This window comes from Coenobita brevimanus, chromosome 85, assembly GCF_032717465.1.
Source record: "Coenobita brevimanus isolate Jiangsu-jjx chromosome 85, ASM3271746v2, whole genome shotgun sequence".
Classification (NCBI taxonomy): Eukaryota; Metazoa; Arthropoda; class Malacostraca; order Decapoda; family Coenobitidae; genus Coenobita; species Coenobita brevimanus.
In genome coordinates this window covers 7121356-7145234 of record NC_137038.1, presented here as the reverse complement: position 1 = coordinate 7145234, position 23879 = coordinate 7121356, and the positions used below count along the sequence as shown (strand labels likewise).

General features: G+C 39.0%; 1 protein-coding gene across 1 annotated transcript in view; it reads left to right on the top strand.

Moving 5' to 3' along the window:
* The window catches only part of wdb (serine/threonine-protein phosphatase regulatory subunit widerborst), a 138374-nt gene that overhangs the window by 79393 nt on the left and 35102 nt on the right, over positions 1 to 23879 (top strand). Inside the window, exons 5-7 of the mRNA XM_080280528.1 lie at positions 10493 to 10623; positions 20530 to 20589; positions 20968 to 21181. Of these exons, the coding sequence (XP_080136654.1) occupies positions 10493 to 10623; positions 20530 to 20589; positions 20968 to 21181 (405 nt within the window). The remainder of the gene's footprint in view (positions 1 to 10492; positions 10624 to 20529; positions 20590 to 20967; positions 21182 to 23879) is intronic.

Genomic DNA, 23879 nt, shown 5'->3' with positions numbered 1-23879 from the left:
TATATATATATATATATATATATATATACAGTGACATGTAGAGGTGTACGATATGTAGGAGGACTTCTGAGCCTTGGGAGCGGCTGAGAAGCTTATGCCCAGAGTCGAGCACATAAAAATATATATATATATATCTATATATATATATATATATATATATATATATGTATATATATATATATATATATATATATATATATATATATATATATATATATATATATATATATACATATATGCTTAATCCAGCCGTGCAACACTGGATGGTAACCATATAACCAAACCATACGTGCTCCCTACGTGTCAAGTGGGTTGGTGGAGGGTTAGTGCCCCTCCCTGTAAAACAAATAACTCAGAGTCAAATGGCCACCCCATACAGGATTATGGCGTCTGGCAATAGATAGATAGATAGATAGAAATATGCACCAACTTCTCAGAGCTCAGATGAAGAAATTGAAACATTCTATGATGACATCTCCCAGATTATGGAAGAGGAAAAGACCACCTATACTATACTCATGGGAGACTTCAATGCAAAAGTTGGAAAATCAAAAAATGGAGAAGCATGTATGGGTAAATTTGGAGTGGGAGAAAGGAACGAAAGTGGAGAAATGCTGGTAAACTTTGCAGAAGTGTTTGACATGAGAATAGTGAACCCATTCTTTCACAAAAGAACAGGTAGAAAGTGGACCTGGAGAAGCCCAAGTGGAGAAACAAAGAATGAAATCGACTTCATTATAGCAAATAAAAATAACTTGATCACAAATGTCACAGTTATCAACAAAGTAAATATCGTAAGTGACCATAGAACGGTGGGTTGCACAGCAAGATTCAATTTCAAAAGTGAAAGAAAGAAGATGATTAAAGATATAAAGATATGCCCATTAAAAGTAAACGAAAACAAAGCAGCCTTTCAGTTGGAAATAAGGAACAGATTTCAGGCTCTCAGTTGTGCTGAATGTGACATTGTTGAACTGAATGACAGACTAACAAAACTGCTAAAAGAATCAGCAGAGTTAGTAGGAAAACCTAATACAACCAAAGCCAAGAAGTATTCAGAAAAGACACATGAGCTTATGTGAAAAAGAAAGGAAATTAAAGTAAAAACAAAGAAAGATGAAATAGAATGAGCGGAATTAGATAAGCTTATCAACAAAAAACAAAAAGAAGAAAAAAGAAAGAGAAACATGGATCAAATCAATCATCAAAAAAGGAGAAAGCCTGAAACAGGTCCGAAGTAAAATGGCACTTGGAAAGCAACAAATTGCATCACTTAAAGACAAAAACAATGAAGCCATTAAATGCAGAGATAAGATGTTGAAGAGAGTTGAAGAATTTTACAAAGAACTGTATGCATCAAAGACAGTAGTACCAATAGCTAACTTTTCACTTGACACAAGTGAAGTAACTGAGGTAACACCAGACGAAGTAAATATTTGTCTTAAAAATATGAAAAGAGGGAAAGCTCCGGGAGAAGATGAAATAGTAGCAGATTTACTGTTGGATGCAGGAGTAGAAGTACAAACTAGGCTTGCTCACTTATATATTCAATGTATAAAAAGGAAGAAAATTCCCAAATCTAGTGTAATGCAATAATTATTTTACTTTACAAAAAAGGTGACTCAAAAGACCTTAGTAACTATTGACCCATTAGCTTGCTGTCAGTCATTTACAAACTCTTCACTAAAGGCCTTACAAACAGAATAACTACAAATTTGGAGGAAAACCAACCTCGTGAACAGGTAGGATTCTGAAGCGGGTACTCGACTACTGATCATCTACACACAGTGAATCAGCTAATTGAAAAAACTACAGAATATAATAAACCACTGTGCTTAGGTTTTGTTGATTACGAAAAGGCTTTCGACTCAGTGGAGCACATAGCAATTATAAATTCATTGCAAGAACAAGAAGTGAATGAGAACATCGTAAAACTGCTCGAAAACATATATAAAGAGGGAACTGCCACAGTTAAATTACATAAGGACTCAGAAAAAATTAAGATTGAGAAAGGCATGCTTCAGGGAGATACAATTTCACCAAAGTTATTTACAGCATGCCTAGAAAGTATTTTCAGAAAGCTAGACTGGGAAAACAAAGGAGTGATCATAGATGGAGAAAAGCTAAACCATTTAAGATTTGCAGATGACATTGTCTTAATCTCAGAAACAGCAGAGACATTGCAAGAAATGTTAAATGACTTGAACAGAGAAAGTCTCAAAGTAGGGCTAAAGATGAACCGGAGTAAAACTAATGTTTAATCCCCAAACACCAAAGAGCGTCATCAGAATAAGTGGAGTAATTCTTGAAGAAGTCGAGGAGTACAATTACCTGGGACAAATATTAAAATTGACGAAAGATAATGATAGCTTAATAAAAAGACGCATTACAATTGGATGGAAAGCTTTAGGTAAACATAGGGACATTATGAAAAGTAGCTTGCCTGTTTGTATGAAACGAAAAGTATATAACGAATGTATAATTCCAGCTATGATTTATGGTTGTGAGACTTGGAAACTGACAAAATCGATGGAAAATAAATTAATCTGTTCTCAAAGAGCAGTGGAAAAGTCAGTGTTGGGAATATTAAGAGACAGGAAAAGATCAACTTGGGTGAGAGATCAGACTAAAGTCAAAGATATTATAGAAGTTATAAAAGAACAGAAATGCAGGTGGGCAGGCCATGTAGCAAGAGTAAGGGATAACCGATGGAGCAAGAGGTTGACTGACTGGACACCATGAGATTGTAAGCATAGCGGAAACAGGCCAGACAGGAGGTGGAGGGATGAGATAGAGAAATTTGCAAGGAAAACATGGCAAAGATTGGCTCAGTCAAGGAATTCATGGAGAAGGTTGTGGGAGGCCTTTGTTCAGCAGTGAACTTGTCATGGCTGATGATGATGATGATGATAATATACAGTATATACAGTATATATATATATATATATATATATATATGAGAGAGGGGGGTGTGAGTTGGGAGCGGGGCAGTGAAATAGCAGGGGACAGGGCGACGTGGAGGTGATTTGTTTGTGGCCACCCCGAACGGGATTGAGGTGTCTGGCAATAGGTAGATAGATAGATAGGTAATGTGGCCGAGCTCAGTTCTGGCAACCCTATCCCCAGTTACTGCCTAACCATCATCGAGGGTGGATGTTTATCGCAACAGATGCCACACATTCTCATTTTTGTGAATAAACAGTGAATAAACTGCAATAGCATGCCACTAGACCTCATGGGAATTTGCAGTGTTGTGCAGTGTTAAGAAATTAGAATTTAGAGTGCAAAGGATTAAGTGGGGAGTGCAAAGTGGTGGTTGAAACTGGCGTGGCGCAATTAAGAACAGAATGTGTGGTGTTAATTATAACTCACAGTGCAAAGAATTAAGTGTAGCACAACACTGGATTACTGTACGTGCTTCAAGAGCATTTTCACAACTACCAGAGCCTAAGAGGAGGCAGCCACAGACATGTTGTAAGTACCCTTTACACTTTTAAATATTTTCCATAACCACTTCTAATTCCATATTCTCTGGTTCCTTTTCATTTACTTCATGCTTTATGTCCATTATTGATGTGAATAGGGTCTTAAATAGGTCTAAATAGGTGCTATGCATGGCCGGTACGGAGTTATTTAAGTGGCTTTCAGAGTTAGGTTGGGTTAGGGTCCTTAAGTACCAGTCCAGCAGGCAGGGGCCCACTATCCGGATGGACCCACTTTCCTTTGGCTCTGTTATGTCGGATAGTGGAGGGATTACTGTATATATATATATATATATATATATATTAAGTCGGCGCAATGGAAGTCTGGACCCTCTAATTCGCACCATATATTTGGTAGGGTCCAAGAAATATTGTAGGAAAATTCCTGTAGTTGGTGGATTTTTTTCTGGTGGCTTCTAGCAACTTTACAGGCTTACCACCAAATGCTGTGAGATTATTAGCTCAGTGCCTGCCTGGCTTTGGATGGGAGAGCACGTATGATTTTCTTGTCCTGCCTGGCACTTGTTAATTTCAAAGCTCTCGTTTTCACATCCTCCTCTGCCTTAGTGAATCATTGGAGATGGGTCCGAAGCCACTAACTGATGTAGGAAAAGCCCAAATTTTAACTATGAGAGAGGAAAATGTAAAAATTAAGGAGAGGCTTCAGTGCAGCAGTACGGCTGGAGATCTTGAAGTCTTTCTGAATTCGATGCTGTATGGTTCTTTCAGACACATCTTTCAGAAATTCTGGGTACATATCTTTCAGCTGTCTAGCAGTCAAACGTGGGTCTTTTATCACAGCTTGCTTCAGTAACCTGTCTGTAGTTGGTGATGTCTTCCTTTTAGGTCCTAGCCTGTCTTTATGTTGGGAAATTGTGTTTTTTGGCAGGTGGCTGGCAGCAGCGAGGAGTGCCATAATGGTAGATTTTCCTTGCCCAGTTCGAATACAAATATCCTTAATTTTTACATTTTCCTCTCTTATAGTTAAAATTCGTTTTTTTTTCTACATCAGTTAATGGCTTGGTACCCATCTCCAATGATTCACTAAGGCAGAGGAGGATGTGAAAACGAGAGCTTTGAAATTAACAAGTGCCAGGCAGGACAAGAAAATCTGACGTGCTTTCCCATCCAAAGTCAGGCAGAAAAAATCCACCGACTATAGGAATTTTCCTACAATATTTCTTGGATCCTACCAAATATATGGTGTGAATTAGAGGGTCCAGACTTCCATTGCGCCGACTGTGTATATATATATATATATATATATATACAGTATATATATATATATATATATATATATATATACAGTATATATATATATATATACACACACACACACACACACACACACAGGTTCATAAAACCCAAAACAATATGATAGTACAGTATCACTCACATTTATACTAACATAGAGACATCAAAATCCTGCTATTTCTTTTTGATAATTTTGATGATTTTAGGAGGGTTTAATGGAGCCTCTGTCAACAGGTCTTCTTTGTTCCTCTGTGTGTATGTGTGTGTGTGTGTTTTTAGATATATACTGTAGATATGTGCACATATATTGAGATTTGTGATGTGAATAGGTATTATATTTACTTTTTTAGGTGGTCTCATCTCTTTGTTTATGATCCATCTATTTATCTGTGTGTCATCTATCCATTCATTTTTTATAATTGTAGGTTGATTGGTTACTAGGTAGGTAGTTTGGTAGGTGTGTGACTTGGGTAAGTGTTGCACTGGGGTAATATATGTGCAACTCATGTAATCTGCTGTGGCTCTGAGGTCTCCCTGGCACGGTTCTCATTCAGACCCAGCTTTAATCTCACCCTACTCAACCTTACCAGCTTGCCTCACTCACTCACTCACTGTCTCACTCACTCAATCTCGCTCACTCAATCTCACTCACACACTCACTCACTCACTCACCCTTACCGGCATTACTTATTAATTCACCCACCCTCCCTTAACTGCGTCACGTCCAACTCGCCCGCTTCTCAGACGTACCTGCCTACCTCTTCACTCACTCACTTACTCACTCATCTTTCATCCTTCTCAGTTTCACCTGCTTCCCTCTTCACTCACTCTTTTTTACCTGCTGTCCCACTCAGTCACTCGCTCCACCATACTTGCTTGTCCGTCCCTCTTACCCTCTCTCCCTCACTCACACTTACCCTTCCTTACATGCTTTCCCTCACCAGCAACCACCCACCCTTCTCAACCTTACCTGCTTAGCTCATTCACTCACACATGCACACAGTTCCTCCTTTTCCATTTCTTAACCTTTCTCCACCTTACACCCTCTCTTACCTCCCATCCCTTTCTTACTGAAGTTGCTTAGCATGGTCCAATGAGCCTATATCAGTAGGCCCCCCCCCCCTTTTTTTCCCTCCCAACCGTGCCATTTCCCTCTCTCACCTTTCTCCTTGTTGCTTTTTTGTTCTCCCTCCCTCTCAGTCTTCTCCTTGCAGCTTTTATTTTTTATTATTTTTTTTGTATTTTATTTTTTTTTTCCCAGCTTGCTCCTTGCAACTTGTACTTTTTTCCACCCTCTTACCCTTCTCTGTGCTGCTTTTACCCTCTCCCTCTCTCTTACCTTTCTCTGTGCTGCATTAACCTTCACACTCTCTCTCACCATTCACCTTGCTGCTTTATCTTTTCTTCCCCCCCTTTCCCTTCTTCATGGTACTTTCCCCACCCATTTCAGCTTTTAATCTCCTTTCTCTCTCCTTCCACCATCCCCTCCCCTTCCACAGTATCACTGGGCACCTGTGGTGTTCCAGCATGCATCTCATCAATTTTGAAGCATGATGATGGAAGAAGCAGTAAACAGTGAATCAGAAGCAGGGATGGTGCTTCAGTTCATCACATCTACAGGAGAATATTCCAAGCATTTTCCATTCCCCTAGTCCAACTCCACAGATGCCTACTGATTGTGTGGAATGCCTTGGCTATCCCCACTTACTCCTTTGTTAACCTTACTTTCCTTCACTTACTATTCTTCACTTACTATTCTTCAGCTTACTCTCCCTCTCATACTTTTCTTCACCTTACCCTCCCTCACTTCCTCGCTTCTTCACCGTCTTTCCCCACCTACTCATTTCTTCATCTTCTTCCCCCAGTTACTGGCACTCGTTTCTTTACCTTGCTCCCACACGTAAGCAGTTTCTTCACCTTCCTTACATACTCTTTTCTTCACTTTCCTCGCATACTTACTCGTTTCCTCACCTTTCTTCCCCCTACTAACTCCTTTCTTTACCTTCCTTTTCTCTCTCTCTCTTTTTTTTTTTTTTTTTCCACCTTCCCCCCTCCCCATTTACTTCATACCTCACCTTTCTGTCCCTTACACACACACACACACACACACACACACACACACACACGCACACACGCACACACGCACACACACACACACACACACACACACACACACACACTTTGTTTTTGTTTTCTCTCTGCCATCGTTCATTCTCTTATCAGCAATATCCATTTCCATAGCCCTTTCTCATAATAATTCACTTCATGTTCTCCCACCCTTGCAACATCCCCTCTCCTTGTCCTATCCTCACCTCTCCTCTCAGCTGTCTCTTACTCTCACTGCTTCCCCTTGTTGCCATCACATCCCTCCCTTATTCATCAACAATTCACCACAAGTTGTCTCACCCTTGCTGCAATTCCTCTCCAGCTCCTCTTCATACTTCACTCCTTTTAGTCTTTGTATCTCTGCATCTTCTCTCCCTTCCTCGCCCCTTCCTTACCCTTTCTCACATAATCATTTAACTTGTTAAATTGTGTTACTTTGTGTCTCATTCCTTCACTCCTTATCATTTCTTCTTATTGAATTAAATTTGCACTTCCCTTAGCTTCCATTTTTACTTCCCTCTCCTCAGCACTTTAACTTTTTTATTCTTTTTGGTACTATTCTTGCTATCAGTAGAATGTTTGATGTAGCTTAGGAGGGATTCAAGAAAATGGAGGAGTTAGGTACAACCTTCATTAACTCCTACACTATGATGGCATTATTCTGAGTTAAAAAAAAAAAAAAAAAGTAACAGGAATAAAATAAAAAATATATTATCACATTGAAGGGGCTTGTCAGTCAGGGTATATCATTGTTAAATTTTATATCTAGCAGTTTTGTTAATCTTAGGATGAACTCTCAGTTACAAGTTAGAAATAGTCTTAATAACCCCATAAAAGATAAGAGAGTCTCCCTAAATAAAACATAATTGTCTGGTAGCAGCAAGAATAACTAAGAAGGATGTTGCCCAAATTCAAGTTGTTACATCCATGGTTGTCATAATCCCCTTCCCCTCCACTTGATTCAGGTAATTAATTTCTTGTTTGCTATACTCCTCTTCCCCTCCACTTGTTTCACTCATTCATCTCTCATACTGTATTTCCTCCCTTATATTTTCTCATACACTTGCAAATCTTTCTCCCTCCTTTGTCTCTCTTCCATTTCCTTGCCTCCATTTTACCATGATGACTTCCTCCTTTTCCCTTCCTTTGTTGTAGTGTTCACACCATTTTTTTTTTTCCTCTCTCTCTCATTTTTCCATTACAGTGTTCACTCTCTCCATCACCCATCCTTGGACATGCTGGTGTTTTAACTTTTTGTGCCCTTTCTTTAATGTGGTCACTCGCCTTCTCCCTTCCAACATTGCAGTGTTGTTTTCCTCTTCTCCCCCCCCCTCCCCCTCCATTTGTGCCTAGTTTACCATTTTTTCCCCGGTCTTTCCTCTTCCTTCCTTCTTCAGTGTTCTCCTGTTCAGTTCTGCTTTTCATGTCATTATCTTGTTTTTCTGTTACAGGCCTTCCCCATTATATGTAAGGGTTGTGTTTTGACATACAGTATCACAGCCTCATTCATATACTTTGTACAGTAAATTAGGGGAACTTTTTTTTTTTTTTTTTTTAAATATAGGTAGCATTGGAACTGTAATAGACAATTTTTCAGTATTTTCTTAAGTAAACTTAATAAGAAAAATGATCTTAAGTGATATGCTGTACTTAAGATCTACTGCATTTTCTTTTGCATTTTTCTTGCAAATCTTCTTATAACTTCTTTCATACAGCTGATGCTGTAAATTATGGAACAAATTTCATCAGCTTTATAGTTAGCAGTGGAAGTAAGAATTTTCCCAAGTTAGACATCCTTGGGTGTTAATAGCAAATAATGGCAAAAAAAAGCAACATATGAAGAGGACTTAGCCACACTTAGGTGATGGACAGGTATGCCTTCACCTGGTGGCACTTATGTAACTGGTTGGTTGCAGTGTTTGGTTATACAAACGTTTCTCATCTTCCTTATCCTCCAAAAGGAAGATGTTGAACTGCATGAGATGGACAACCAGCCTGTATACCACTGGGTCCACATTGAGATAAGCGTAAGGCCTCAGCAGCAACAAATACACTTGATACAGGAGGTGGTTGTGGTGTGTCATTGGATAAGACGGAACTGATATCACCTGGCATTGTGTAGCGGTATTGTCTTCCTCATGTTGGTTCCCTTATTGGTCATTCATTGTACCTTGCAAGCAAGAGGCATGCTAGAAAACATTATTAATATTTACTATTTTGTGTTATAAATTTTTTCAGTTTGGTGGGTTTTTATAATACTGTGCATTCTTGCTACAACCAGGCAACTCCTTCGCATGCTGTAACACAATTCTATGTTGCAAAAATAACCTCCCAGGTATTCATGATGATGTGAATCATATTATAAAAACTAGCCCCAAAATTATCATATGGACATGATTTGAGTCAAGTATTTCCTCATGAAGTTGCAATTTGATGCAAATCATGTTACATAACCTGGGAAAAACAATTTTGAGTTTAAAAAGTTGCTCAAAAGCCAGTCAGACCTCTTCCAGCCTGGAGAGCATTGGTTATAGACTCACCTGCTCAGAAGCTTGCCACTGTATGCAAAAAGATTAAGACAGGTTTTGAAGAGGTTCATTGAGGGTATATCTAACTCCTTTATATCAAAATATCTCTCAAATTGAATAAGCACTGTTGTAAAAAGCAAGAAACTAGGAAGTATGAGGTGTTGTGTGCAAGAAGGGCGGCTGTGCATTTTTTTAGTCTTGAGAAAGACTCATGGGAGTGACACTACCAGTATTCTCACACACTTTGAACACTATTTCCACCCTCTATAAGGCGAACATATTGACTACTTCGATCTGGAGAAAACAGGAAATAAAGTAGCATTCTTGGCCTTGCAGGCTCTGCCTCATATGTCATTAGATTTAAGAGCTCAGTGGTGGTTACTGTGTGCTTCCAGTTTTGAAAACTATTAACTAGTTTGCCAGAGTTACTTGGATAATTTACATCCATCCATCATCCAATCCTACATTGCCCCATGAGGAGCGTAGGAGCCCAGGGCTAGGCAGTTGGTCCCGACATTTAAGGTTAGAGTGACCAGCCTCATTTATCCCTGAGTGGCATTACATGAGCAATCAACCCCAACCACCCCTTGGATATAACTTGAATGATTTGATTTTTTACTATTCAATCTCATCCTAAATGTCAGGACCAACTTGCCTAGGCCTGAGCTCCCATGCTCCTCTTGGGGCGACATAGGATACGATGGTAGATGGATAAAAATGATGATGTATAGGTGAATAAAATCATCCAGTGATGCCTTGATTGAAATGGGGGGGGGGGATGTCGAGGGTGGTCATGATTGTAGGAGTAGGCAGAGATGAATCAGATATTAGGCAATGCTACATGTAACATGTATGTTATTTTGGTTGTTGTATTAGTGGTCTCTTATGTTGAGTGTGCTACTGCAATATAACAGATTCATAGTCTGCACCCACATTCAGTGAGATAATGGTTGCAGTGGCAAAGATTTGTAAAATGACTGTGTTTAAGATTCTGTACATAAGTTCGCCATTTATACTTAATATTAGCTACAGTTACTAGAAAATATTACTGGGGTTTTAGGTGTTCCCCTATGCAGTACTGTCTCTAATTCCCACTTCAACATTCCATTTTCCCTCCTGCAGCTGCTGGAACTGTTTGACAGTGAGGACCCTCGTGAGAGGGACTTCCTGAAGACGGTTTTACACAGGATATACGGCAAGTTCCTGGGGCTTAGAGCGTTCATCAGAAAACAAATTAATAATATTTTCCTTAGGTGAGTACAGTACGCTGGTGGGGAAGCTTGTTTCAGGTGCTGGGTTGAAGTTTGTGTGTGCTTAGTTTGAAAACAGTATGGTACAGTATCTACTGTATTCCACGTATGAGCAGAGTTTTTGTATTGTAAATTTGTTTGGCTAAGAATGTAAGTAGACATTTAATTGCAGTCTGAATATAAGACTGTATACTATTTACATGTTAACTAATATAAGTAAGTTTTCTAATATTATTGTTGTATAGTAGTTTTTGAAAGTGTTTTACTAAACTTGTGGGGGATTGTTTTTTAAAATATTCAGTGTACATACTTCTCACTTACACACTGCTTTCTCAGATGGAACCTTTGTGTTAGTAGGGAGACACCTCCCCCCCCCATATGCACTGATCAGTTGATAGTTGTATGCTCAGAGATGCTGATACAAATATCTCAAGACCTTGGTTATACTCATGTTCAAGTATGGCTTCCTTCCAGCATATTCTTTGTCATGCACCTTATGATTCTTGTAACCAGCTAAGATGAAAGAGGGAGAGTTACATGTAGCCACCTGGACAACAACTGCTACTTCTCAAATCAACAGTTTGGCTTTAGATGTTAATGATCTACCTTAGATTTCCTATTACTCATATCCAAGAGGCAAAATACCCACTGCAATAGCCTGTACACCGTTGTCATCACCCTGGACATTGTGGCAGCATTCAGCTAGGTATGATGTGTGGGTTTACTGGAGAAGATCAGTGCCAAGGACTTGCAGGGAGACTTCTCACTACTGGTATGACTACTTTCAGGGAAAAACTCTTCAGGTTATTTTCAACAGGCATGCTTTCAGTGTCGATCTTGTTGTTGAGGCCTCAGTTCAAAAGGGATCTATCCTTGGCTCAATCCCATGGAACTTCAGTGTGGACAGCCTCTACTTGCACCTACCAACAATCTCTGGTTATACTTATGATTGTCCAGTCTCTTGCTCCTACTACCATCAAGACAGTCAGAATACTGTATATTTGTATATATATATATATATAGTGGTTTCTTGAATTTTGACAGTTTAGAATTCGATTATTCAAATTTCGATGCATTTTGGAGTGGTCTGCCTACCTCACGTTTCGATGCAAAGTCGCACATTTCGATGCTCTCAGGGCCAGACTCCAACCAAAACAAGCAAAGATAATATTTTGGATGCAAACTAAAATGCTAGAAGTGAAGGAAAATGATAAGAAAAAGTATGAGCCTAACCTAACATCGTATGGTACGTGATCTCAGGGCCAGACTCCAATCAAAACAAGCAAAGATAATATTTTTTATGCAGACCAAAATGCTAGAAGTGAAGGAAAATTATAAGAAAAAGTATGAGCCTAACGTAACATCTTATGTGACATGTGTCAAGAAGAGAATGAAAATCAGCATCATTTATTCATATGTGGAGCACACAATGATAAGGTTCCGAGACAATACACCGTCAAGTCAGTTCGCCGTCAGATAATTCCCCGTCAAAACATGGACAATTTCCCATCAGGACAATTTGCACCCTGGACTATTCCCCATCATTCTATAAATATGCTTACAGTATTATTAACTAATCAATACTTTAATAACTCGAAGATATAACAAGGGAAATTAAAGAAAAGAATCATTAATAGAAATACTAAAACAAAATAAAATACAGGTGGTAACAAATACAGTAGGCAGAATACTGAATCAAAGAGATGTACAGTAATTATGAATATAAGGAGCAACATAGAAATGAACAATAGAGACAGAGAAAAAAAAATAAAGAAAGTCATGTTGTTTAAGGACAAGAGCTTCTGGATGGGAGTAGGCATCACCAACAACAAGCCAAGTGCAAGGTGATGTACTGTTGTCGGCGGCCATCTTGCGACTGTCCTGCCAGCAGCCAGCCCTCTACAGCCAAGTGCTGCACTTTCAGCCTGTACCTTCCACGTAGACATGCATTTCACTGTAATTTAGGTTATGTGTTTTCTTTGTATTTTTGTCGCAACTTACGTGTTTCAAGATGGCAAGCAAGAGTGGTTCTTTGGGTAGCAGTGGTAATGGACAAGAGCAGCCTGGCACCTCTAAATCTTTGCAGCCAAAGGAGAAATGGCAATACAGGAAAGGGCAGAAATACACCATTTATACACTTGCTGACAGTATGGCAATACAGTGCAGAACTATAGTAGTTCATAAAGTTTACAGGGGTGTGGCAAAAAATCGTTATTTTACGTAGTTAGGTTCGGAAGCCCCGGACCCAAACTAATTTTTCTCGTAAGAAGTTCATTTTAAAATTCGATGGTTTGAATTTTGCGGTGATATTTAGGTACCCATGCCCATTAAAATTTGAGATACCACTGTATATATTTATACACACACACCTTGGTCCCAATTAACACTCCCATATGGTGGATGCGCGAGCACGCGCAATTTGATATCACGCTAATTGATACACATAACTTATGGGGGAAAATTCATTTGGTGGATGAATGACTAACTTTAGGGGTTAAAATTTTAAACACTGATGATTACCCTGGTACTAAATAATAGTATACATACATACTATCAAAGACAAAAGTTGTGTCATGAAATTTGGTGAAAATATCTGCCCAAAGACTATGGTTTTGGAGCGGTCTGCTTAGTGTCAAACGATCGTTTGGTAGCACTGACTTGAGTTGCCATTTGTTCCAGGTGATCAGCCTGTGGATGCCAGCATAATTATTAAATCTTTCTGACTGCTGTTTTTATTTAGTACTGATGAAGCTTTTCTTATCTTTTATTTTTAAGCCAACTTTATCAGCATTACAATTCAGCTTAATAGGTGTTTGGAAGTCAGTTCTCCATCTTTATTAAGTGTAAATCAGCTAATCATGTTGATAATTATGCCCTGGGACATTATTTAAGTGTTGTAAAACAAAATTCACTATAGTATTCAACACACAAGAACAACTTTTTTCTATTATGATACTTGATTTTTTTTCCTTTAGAGTGGCTGGCAAACCAAATCCCATAGACGAGTTTGAACACATAAACCAGACGACCAAAGTCTACACACAACTATTACTGTGCTTCATTCTAGGTGCACTTCGCTTCTTATGGCGTAAGCATTGCTTGCAGGTGCTGCTTCCATTGCTGTGATTATTTCTGGTCTTGTAGTGTTGTGGTAAAACGAGGACGACCTGAACGATGACAGTCCTCCATTGTGCCTTCTTGCTGAAATCCTAATCCACCTTTCTGTGGTTATGCCTGTACCAGGTTTTTTTGGAGCTTTCTGTTCAAGATTCGTTTCCTGTAAATAAAGGAAGAACATGCCACCTCTCATATTTCTTAGTTGGGTGCATGTTCCTTGACCTCTCCATACCATGGTATAGTAGGTTTGCTAGACGTTTTGTGGTAAGATGTAAGATGAAATGTCAGGTGATCATCGCCTAACTGTTGGCATTTCGTCTCTCACCAATGCTTGCAAGTTGATGTTAAGGCTTCGGAATTTCTTGGGTTCATTCATACCGTCACCCTATCAGCAGCGGATATGAAGCTTGACGAAGTCAGGCTAGCCAACCATGAACATGTAACTGCGGTACAGCTTTCATAATGTTTCAAGTGTTGCACTTAATCTTCGGACAAAACCGCGACACAACTTTTGTCTTTGTACACGCACACGTGTAAACATACCCTCGATGAGCTGGTCTGAATCTGTTTACTGTCCTCCCCCACCCCCATCTCTCTCTCTCTCTCTCTCTCTCTCTCTCTCTCATAAATAACTGCAATACACACCTAAATCGCTCTAAAATCATACAAGAGTGTTATTTTATATTGTCAATTATTGTGATAAAATACAAGTGATTTAGTGATATATTTGCGATAATCAGTGAAGCCATGCTAGGCGCATTAGCTAACGAATATTTTTGCGGTTGTAAACTGTGCAGCTATGCAATGAAATAACTCATAAATGACATTACATCAGTAAGTTTGATAAAAGTAATTGGTGGTAAAAGTCTTTCATGAAGTTTTATAAAGTTTGTAATGATTTTCCTTACATTGCTACTGTGTTGCTAAAGTTTAGCATAACCACTGGACTATCACAACAAAATTGTATGAAACTGGCCAGATTTTTTTTTTTTTTTTTTTTTTTTTTTTTTTGTGATGAGATTATGTGGAAGTATCCCCATTTTGTACAAAACATATCTTGTGGTTTGGTGGAAATTTCCCCCCTCTCTGGGCTATTTCCTGCATCAGACTGTCAAAACACACTTGTATTTTCTCAAATCGTTCACCGGGCTGGAAGTACCTATGGACATGCTGTTTGTTGCAAATGATAGTAGAAAGATTGAAGCTTGTCCGACAAAAATTTTAGCTCCTAAGATTAAGGATAAGTGGGTTAAAACATGAGTTGAAAACACACCTTTTTTTCTGATTCTCCGTACTGAGCACATAAATTGGCCGCAGCCAAAAAGTTAAGGCCTCTACAGCATCGTGGAGAGCTCTCCTAGTGTTTGTGGTGTTGCTGGCATCAGTGTAACCTCATATTGTCTCGCATCCTGTAATGCGTCCTCGATAGATGTTGTAGTAATTACATCGTCTGTAATGGTGGTTTCACTAGCATTGTTGATTTCAGACGTTGTACACACACACACCAGTGTGTATTTATATATATATATATATATATATATATATATATATATATATATACACAGTATATAAAGGAAAAAAGGAACCAAAACTCAAGAGCCTGTAGTGATTGTTCCTTCCAAGAAAAAAAAATAAGAATAAGATAACTAGGAACCAAATTTAATATCTGTTCATTTTGGGATGCTTGGACACTCTGCGTTTGAAAGACTGGAGATCATAGACAGAAGGAAATACAGATAGGTGGAGACAGTTCCACAGTTGACCTGTTGCATACATGAAGGACTGGGAGTAACAGTTCATTCTTGCAGTAGAGAGTTGGACAGAAGAGAGATGAGAGTTTGTTGCTAGATGCATGCTGCATGCCTGCTGTACAGGTGGAGGGATGCAAGCAGACAGTTCATAGGAACAGTGACCATTGAAGTAGCAATAGAAGAGATAAAGATGCAACAGTGTGTTGAAGAGACAGAGGTTGAAGGTAGCTAGTAAGACGAGGAGAATTAATGATACAAAAAGACTTTGACTCTGTCATGTTTAGAAGAGCTGTTTGTGGGGAGCGTTCCCACACATGAGAGTTGTACTCTGCACGGTCAAATAAAACCTGTGTATGAAGTCAACAGGTGTGCAGGGGTAAAGAAGGCATGGAGTTGGCTTAGCACACCTAATGTCTTGGAAGCAGATTTGACAAGAGAGGTAGTATGATCTTTCCAAGGTATCCTGAGAGAATGAAACCATAGTCATGTTTAAAGACGATGGAGGACTGTGTTGGATGTTGTTTAAAATTAGAGGATACTCTTTTGGAAGAGTTTGTTGGGTTGGAAGATGTAAGAACTGGGTTTTTAATGCATTAATAACAATAAGATCACTTTTACCCCAGTCAGAGATATGCAGTGGTGGGCAAGTTAATGAAAAATGTTAGCTTTGTTAACCATTAATCGGTTAATCAGATAATTAGCTTCGTTAAAATTAATCAGTTAATTTGGCTTAATTCTGCCAAAAATTAATGGAAGTTCACCATTAATTTGCAAGTTTTACATATGAAACCTTCACCAGCCACAACAGTTTCCTCACTTTCCTGCCTATTCACTCTGTCTTGGACCCCTGGCCGACTACAGAGTACAGACTACTGAGACGTACTGGACTGAAACGCAACCACTATGATACTGAAACTATGAGTATGATCCCTCCACAGTCCAAACTCCAAAATTCTGTTGGCTTAGAGTCGATACTACCAGCACCATGCTTAAACCCTGCAGTATCGATACCATGTTCGAGTATCGATTATAAACAAGTACAGTGTCAGTACATGCATGGTATGTATGGAATTTTTGGATAATGAGTGATATGTCAGTAGTAGAAATATTCATTATGGGAATTTATTTGACTTTTCACCGTTTTATGAGCTGCTATTTTTTTTTTTTTCTCCAGCAACATGGTCGAAGTATCCCGTTATGAAACCTGTGTGAAGTTGTGAACCATCTGTTATATAACAGATAGTTCACAGCTTCAGATCTAAGTTCATATAACTTATATGAACTTAGATCCGACACACACACACACACACACACACACACACACAGGAGGATTGTAAAATGCTGCAGGAGGATTTGGATAGGATACACGATTGGAGCCGGACGTGGGAAATGAAATTTAATGTAAAGAAATGTAAAATATTGGAAATGGGTAAAAGTACCAGGAGGCCATCAATGAATTATTTGTTGGGTAATGAATTAATCAAAAAAATGAGAGAAGAGAAAGATTTGGGAGTGCTGGTCCAAGATAGTTTGTCACCAGAAAAGCACATTAACAAGGTAGTTGGAGAGACTTACAAACTCTTGACTAACATAAGAGTAGCATTTCATTATATGGATGAGGAGATGATGAAAAAATTGATAGTGGCCTCAGGTTAGAATATGCAGCAGTAGTGTGGTCCCCACACAAAAAGAAAGATATAAACAAGATTGAGAGAATATAAAGAACAGCAACCAAGATGGTCCCCAGTCTGGCAGACCTGTCATACAGAGAGCGGCTGGAAAAGCTGGATTTGCCTTCCTTAGAGGAAAGGAGAAAAAGGGGAGACATGATTGCAGTGTTCAGGACCATGGTGGGAGTAGATAAAATTGACAAAGAAGATCTGTTTGTATGGGATAAGAGAGCAACAAGAGGACACGGAATGAAATTGAAAAAGTCAAGCTGCTTGAAGGATATCAAGAAATATAGCTTTCCTTACAGAAGTATAGACTTATGGAATAGCCTGGACAAAGAGATCGTCCAGTCTAAAAACTTAAACGAGTTTAAAGCTAAATTTGACTTATTGAGAAACAGCGACGGAAACCCACGAGCATAGCACATTCCGTGTATATCACAATTAGGTATATTAGGTAAATACATAAATATTTGGAATGACTTAAAGAAAGAGATGGTGCATGAGAAAAACATTCATGTGTGTAAAGGTAGACTTGATAAATGTGGATATGGAGACAGGACAACACGAGCATTGCTCAATTCCTGTATACTACAAATACACACACACACATGTAGGCATAATATGTTATAACACAATACTCTATGTAACTACTGCATGACACAATACTCTATGTAACTACTGCATATAGCTATAGGTAACAATATGTAAAACAGGTAGTTATGTCTGAGTTCTCCAGGAAGAGTTAGAGAACACATCCCCTTGCGTAGACGAATCATAAATGCCAAACACCCCTGATCATGCGCCAGAAATATGATCGAAACACACACACGCACAAACGTAGTACGCCCACACACTTTAGCCGGAAGCTAGAGGGAGACATAAGTCCGATATCATATGAAGGAGAGTGAGTAGAACAAGTCAGACAGAGTCAGAGTCAGACAGAGTAGGACAGGAGAGAATAAGAGTTAGACGAGGAAAGAGCGATAGGGAGTAGGCGAGTGAAGAGTAAAGTAGGAGGATAGCAGCTAGCATAAACTGCTGCTAACCATAGGCTACATGGGTCACACCAAGCTCATAACTTTTATTCAAGTAACTGTCTCACAATAAACTCCACCTACCCAGGCCTTCCTATTTCTTCCTATTTCACAATCCCACTTAAAATACAAAGAGAATAATGGAACAGAGAAGGCCTACGCTGATTATCTCCTACATGCCTCACCATTACTCACTCCTTGTGTCTCTCCATTGACAAAATAACAAGATAACCTTCTCTACAGAATTGCATCCTTCGGCTATGTCAACTTACATTGGTGGCCAGCGGTAACAACGAACCAACTACATTCACTTACACACACACACACACACACACACACACACACACACACACACACACACACTGATTGTTTGAGGACAGGAAATTAACACCCCCACCCCCCCATTGCTTGAAAAATAATTTGGAAAGTGAAAGTGGTTTCAGAAGTTAGTGGTAGGAGGGGACACTCACCATCCTTTCACTCAGTGTAGTGCTGCTCTCGGGTGACTGCCTTTTCCTCTCTTCCTTCCTTCTTTCTTTCCTTCCTCTTCTGTCTTTCCTTCATTCTTTCCTCCTGGCTACAGGTAACTCTACTTTGAGTGATTTCCTGTACACCAGGAAACCATTTACTGTGCTGTGTGGTAACCAGATAACCCAAATTATGGCTCCTGGTGGTTTACTGGGCAGTTAAGGGGAGTGGACGCCAGCAGGGACCAATTTTTTACTCACAAAGGCCTTTTTGCAAAAGTTACCCCATAAAATAGCTCCGAGTATCATTCGTTCTCTGTAAAAATTTGGCAGCCATACGACAGTTCACTCCCCTTCAAAAAATTATTTTGTAATTCTAATTTTGAGGTCACATACCTGCAGAAATCTCTGTTTGCCATGCAACGTATAATATGACTGCTGTATTTCTGATTCTTTTTTCCCCCTTTATTTTCTGCAAAAATTATGTCATACGTCTGGTAATGGGAGTGTGTGTGTGTGTGTGTGTGTAGGGTGGCAGCGAGGCAGGAAACGCCAGAGATGCTATGACACTGGGAGGGGTGAGATGCACCAGCCTTGGTCTCAGTCTGTTCGCAGTCTGCTTAAATCTTGGCCATTTCTCAGCTTTTTTGGACACTTTCTGATGATAGGGCGACTGTCTAAGAAGCTACTGCAATGTCGGAAAGCGGCAGAGAAGAATTTGATGCCATTTCGAGGGAAGAAAAACATGTCGGAAGAAGCAGTTCTTTCTCCACCATTACCTTCCCCCTCCTCCCGTGATGACCCCCAACCCTCTGCGTCTTTTTCTCCAACATCCTCTGCCTCTTCATAACCATCCCTAAATGTAACTCATAAAATAAAAAAAGTACCTAAGTTGTTTCTAATCGTGTTTCTAATCGTACAGACACTGCAAGTCAACAGAAAACGAGTGATAACTCAGAACTAAACTTTTTTGTCCTTTGTAGTGATATAACTCCATTAGTTTTGAACATAAGACAAAAAACAAAATGCCTACAAAAAGAGGAATGAAAGGGAAACATTTTGTGCTTATATTGTTCTCTGAGACTGACAAACATGACTGTAATGATTTTTTTAACGTGGCAAAAGGGAATAAAATTTGGGATAAATACATAGGCATTTTGGGATTTTTTTTGTTCAGCAGTGGTGAAGAATATTAAAAAACTGTTAGAGCAAAATTGTCCTAACAGTTTTTTAATAATAATGCTGGGTTTATTAGTAAAACTACCAGATATCATAGAGATCAGATGGACGCACTTCCTCTGCTTTCCCATTTATCGCGTCTCTTATTTTATATGTATTATGCATATATATATATATTTTTTTTTGTAAAAAGTAATCAACCAAATTTACTCAAACTTTGGGATGGAATTGCTCAAATATAGTAACAAAACATATAAAAAAATCAGACAGATCTAAGAAAAACAAATGTACCCTCATAAGTGACAACCATCCATTTCCCTTAAGGTACTCCAGCTGGATTGAGCCTTTGTAGATTTATGTCCAAGGGGTGGTTGGGGTTTATTGCTCATGTAATGCCACTCAGGGATGAGTGAGGCTGGTCACTCTTATCTTAAATGTCATTTCCAGCTTGCTTAACCCCGGGCTCATACGCTTCTCGTGGGGCAACACAGGATTAGATGATGACGATGATGACAATTTCTGAAGTAAGAGGTTGCACTGTGCTGGAAACTGGAGGACCAGGCAAAATAGGAAGCAGTGGAACTCTAATAACCATTGTTTTTTGAAATGTACTTTACATATATAACATTAGAAAAGAAGTACAGAAATGAGGTCTGCGCATACTGTTTAATAACTTCTGTTTCCCCAGGTTTGTATATGAAACGGAACATTTCAATGGTGTAGGGGAGCTTCTAGAAATTTTGGGAAGGTAAGTTTTTTCATGTTTATGTTGTAGTCTAAGAACATTGAAAATTTTTGTGAATATTTTACACTGCTATATGGAAAATTCTTACCAGTCACTTCATTCCAATAACATATTACAGTATTTTCTTTTTGCTGTCACCATATAATTTTATTCATCCTTGGAGAGACTTCTAAAAGCTGTAGGAGTTAGATACAGTATATCCTTTTGGAAAGTTCGCAACAGGATACACAAGGCAATAATTTCTTTAGACAGGCAGTCATTGTTTTTTAGATATTTGCCTCACTGTCACTCCTTTTTCTTTTCACTAATTAATCCCTTTGCTGCTGATGGCATTGATCTTTGCAACGGGCTTAAGTTAATTCATGTGTTTTTCTCCCACAGTATAATCAACGGGTTTGCTCTGCCGCTGAAGGCTGAGCACAAGCAGTTTCTGATCAAGGTGCTGATCCCACTGCACAAGGTGAAGTGCTTAAGTCTGTACCACGCACAGCTGGCCTACTGTGTGGTACAGTTCCTGGAGAAGGACCCCACATTAACAGAGCCAGTCATCAAGGGACTCCTCAAGTTCTGGCCCAAAACTTGTAGCCAGAAGGAGGTGAGATTGTACTTAGTGGTGTTCTTCATGAGTGTGGGAGAGTTTGAGTTTGAGGGTGAAAGGGGGCTTGGAAAGCCAAGAATAAGTGTTTATTTGGACCAGCATGGGAAGCACTACCATTAGATTGATTTGTGGCTACAAGCTTGATGAGGTGTGTGGTTTGTTAGGTGGGAACTCTGCCAAAAGTACAGTACACAAAGTCAAAGCTGACAATGTCGTACTCGTATAGATGTTATTAACCCTTTGAGATTCCGATGACGATTTTCAGTGTCATTTCAAATCCAACCTCAGAGATTCCAATGATGCTTTTAATCATCATTTTAAGATACATTTGTAAAATATTCACCATAAATTGCTTTTACGCGTCATAACAAAGAAACTCGCGCATGATGTTGTGGGATGGTTGCTTTGTGCGTGGCAGGCAGTGAGCGTATGGGATGACTCATGGCTTTGTCTCAGGGGAGGGAATAAAGGCATTTGTGCTGGAGCTGTCGTGACAGTTGGAGGTCACGTAATTGCCTCTCACCTATATGTCATTTTGACGTTTTATTTTCTTTGCTTTCCTTTTTTGAACATTCAGCTGAAAACTATAACTATTCAGCTTCAAAATAACACCACATCAAGCATTCTGTAGTGAAAAGTGTATCTACCCAGAACAATCAAAGAAAGAGAATATGCAGCCGAGAATCATAATATAATTGTGCCTCTTTTTCATTTCTCTTTACCGTGCAATAAAATGCATAAATAACCATAATCTGTATAGCACTGTAAAGGTAATTTATTCTAGTTTTGTGTGGTTTAAACCAGATTTATATGTCTTTATTAAATTTTTATTGCTGAGTATTTTACTACAGCATGGTATATTAAATTTTTATTGCTGAGTATTTTACTACAGCATGGTATAAAATTTTTGCTTTTCACCTAATTTCACCTTGCCATTTTGACTTTTTTTCTTTTCCTTTTTTGAATATACTGTGATAAACTACAACTATGCAGCTTTAAAATAACACCACAACCAGCATTCAATCATAAAAGATGTATTTACACTGACTGATCAAAGGAAAAGATTGTGAAGTGAATATGCGGCTGAGAATCAAAAAAAAATTTGCCTCTTTTTTCTTTTGCTCTACCTCACAAGAAAATGCATAAATAAGCATGATCTATATAGCACTGTAAAGGCAATTTGTTGTAGTTTTGCATGGTTTAAATCATATTTATATATCATTTTTATTTTTTTCTAAATATTTTTATACAGAGAAGTATAAAATTCTTGGTTTTCGCTTAACTTCAACTCATCATTTAGACTTCTTATTTTATTTGTTTTCCCATTTTGAACATACTTACTATGATAAAGTACAACCATTAATTTTAAAATGACCCCAAAACCAACATTCTGTTATGAAAAATGTATTTACACGAGTGATCAAAGAAAAATATCGCAGTGCGAAGTTGTGGGTCAGTGTAAGAGCAGCTGACTCTAGCACAGACAATCTGTCCAGCCCAGAAACCTGATAGGGTTAATAGATTTTTGGATTTTTGCCCTCATGCATATTCCACCAGGTTTGGGAAAATAAACCTGCTCTGATGCTTGAATAAGCTTTCAGCCCTTAGAAAACGATCAGTTATTCCATGTATGACACTCAGCTTGGAGCATCCTTACGGGAAAGCATGACATATGTGTAGATGTTTGGGAAGTGCTGTATAAATAAGGAAACAGAAAATTGACAAAAATAGAAATGGATGAATGAATTACATAAGGAGAGGCATGTGACTACCCTTTTTCTGGGTCGATGACGCTCCGATGCATCATTTGTTGGCCAACCGATTCCAGACCTATGACGCGGCGGCACGTAATTTTCTTAGCAGTATTTCATGGCTCAGATACGTGGCACAACAATTTGGTGAACACACCAGACGTGCACTAGTATTTCATTGGAAACTCACTCCCGGCCCGGGAAGTGGGTAGAAAAGTTATGCAAGAGTGGCCTGATATAGTGGAAATGTGGAATAACTCTACCTCCCAGGCATTTGTGATGCCTATCAGAGAAGAAGTGTGTGGATGGTCTGCTTGTGTGGTGCAGTCAAGAGGTTTGAAGGTTTGAGTGATAAGTGGAAAGATGTGGACCTCATTTCACTAGGTGCTGTTGAAGAAAACTTTTATGTTTTCAGAACTGTATGTGTGGAACCCACAAAAAGGTTTATAGCTAGAAGGTTATTTGTTGGTAGGTGGGGGTGCTCACCATCCACTCACTCAGTGTAGTGCTGCTTTGGGTGTCTGCCCTTTCCTCTCTTTCTTCCTTCCTCTTCTGTCTTTCTTTCCTTCATTCTTTTCTCTTCCTTTTGCCTATGGATGACTTTACACAGCCTCTTCTGCCTTTCTTTCTTTCCTCTTCCTTCTGCTTATGGGTGACTCTACACTGAGTGACAAGCCAAATGGTTTCCTGTACACCAGGAAACCATTTACTACGTTGAGTGGTAACCATATAACCAAATATTATTATGGCGTCTGGTGGTGTAGTGGGTAATTAAGGCACTGCGAATGGATTGAGCGTGTGTAGGATTATATCCAAGGGATGGTTGGGGTTTATTGCTGCCATAATGCCACTCAGGGATGTGTGAGGCTGGTCACTCTTATCTTAAATGTCCGGACCAACTTGCTAAGCCCTGGGCTCCTACACTTCTCATAGGGCAACATAGG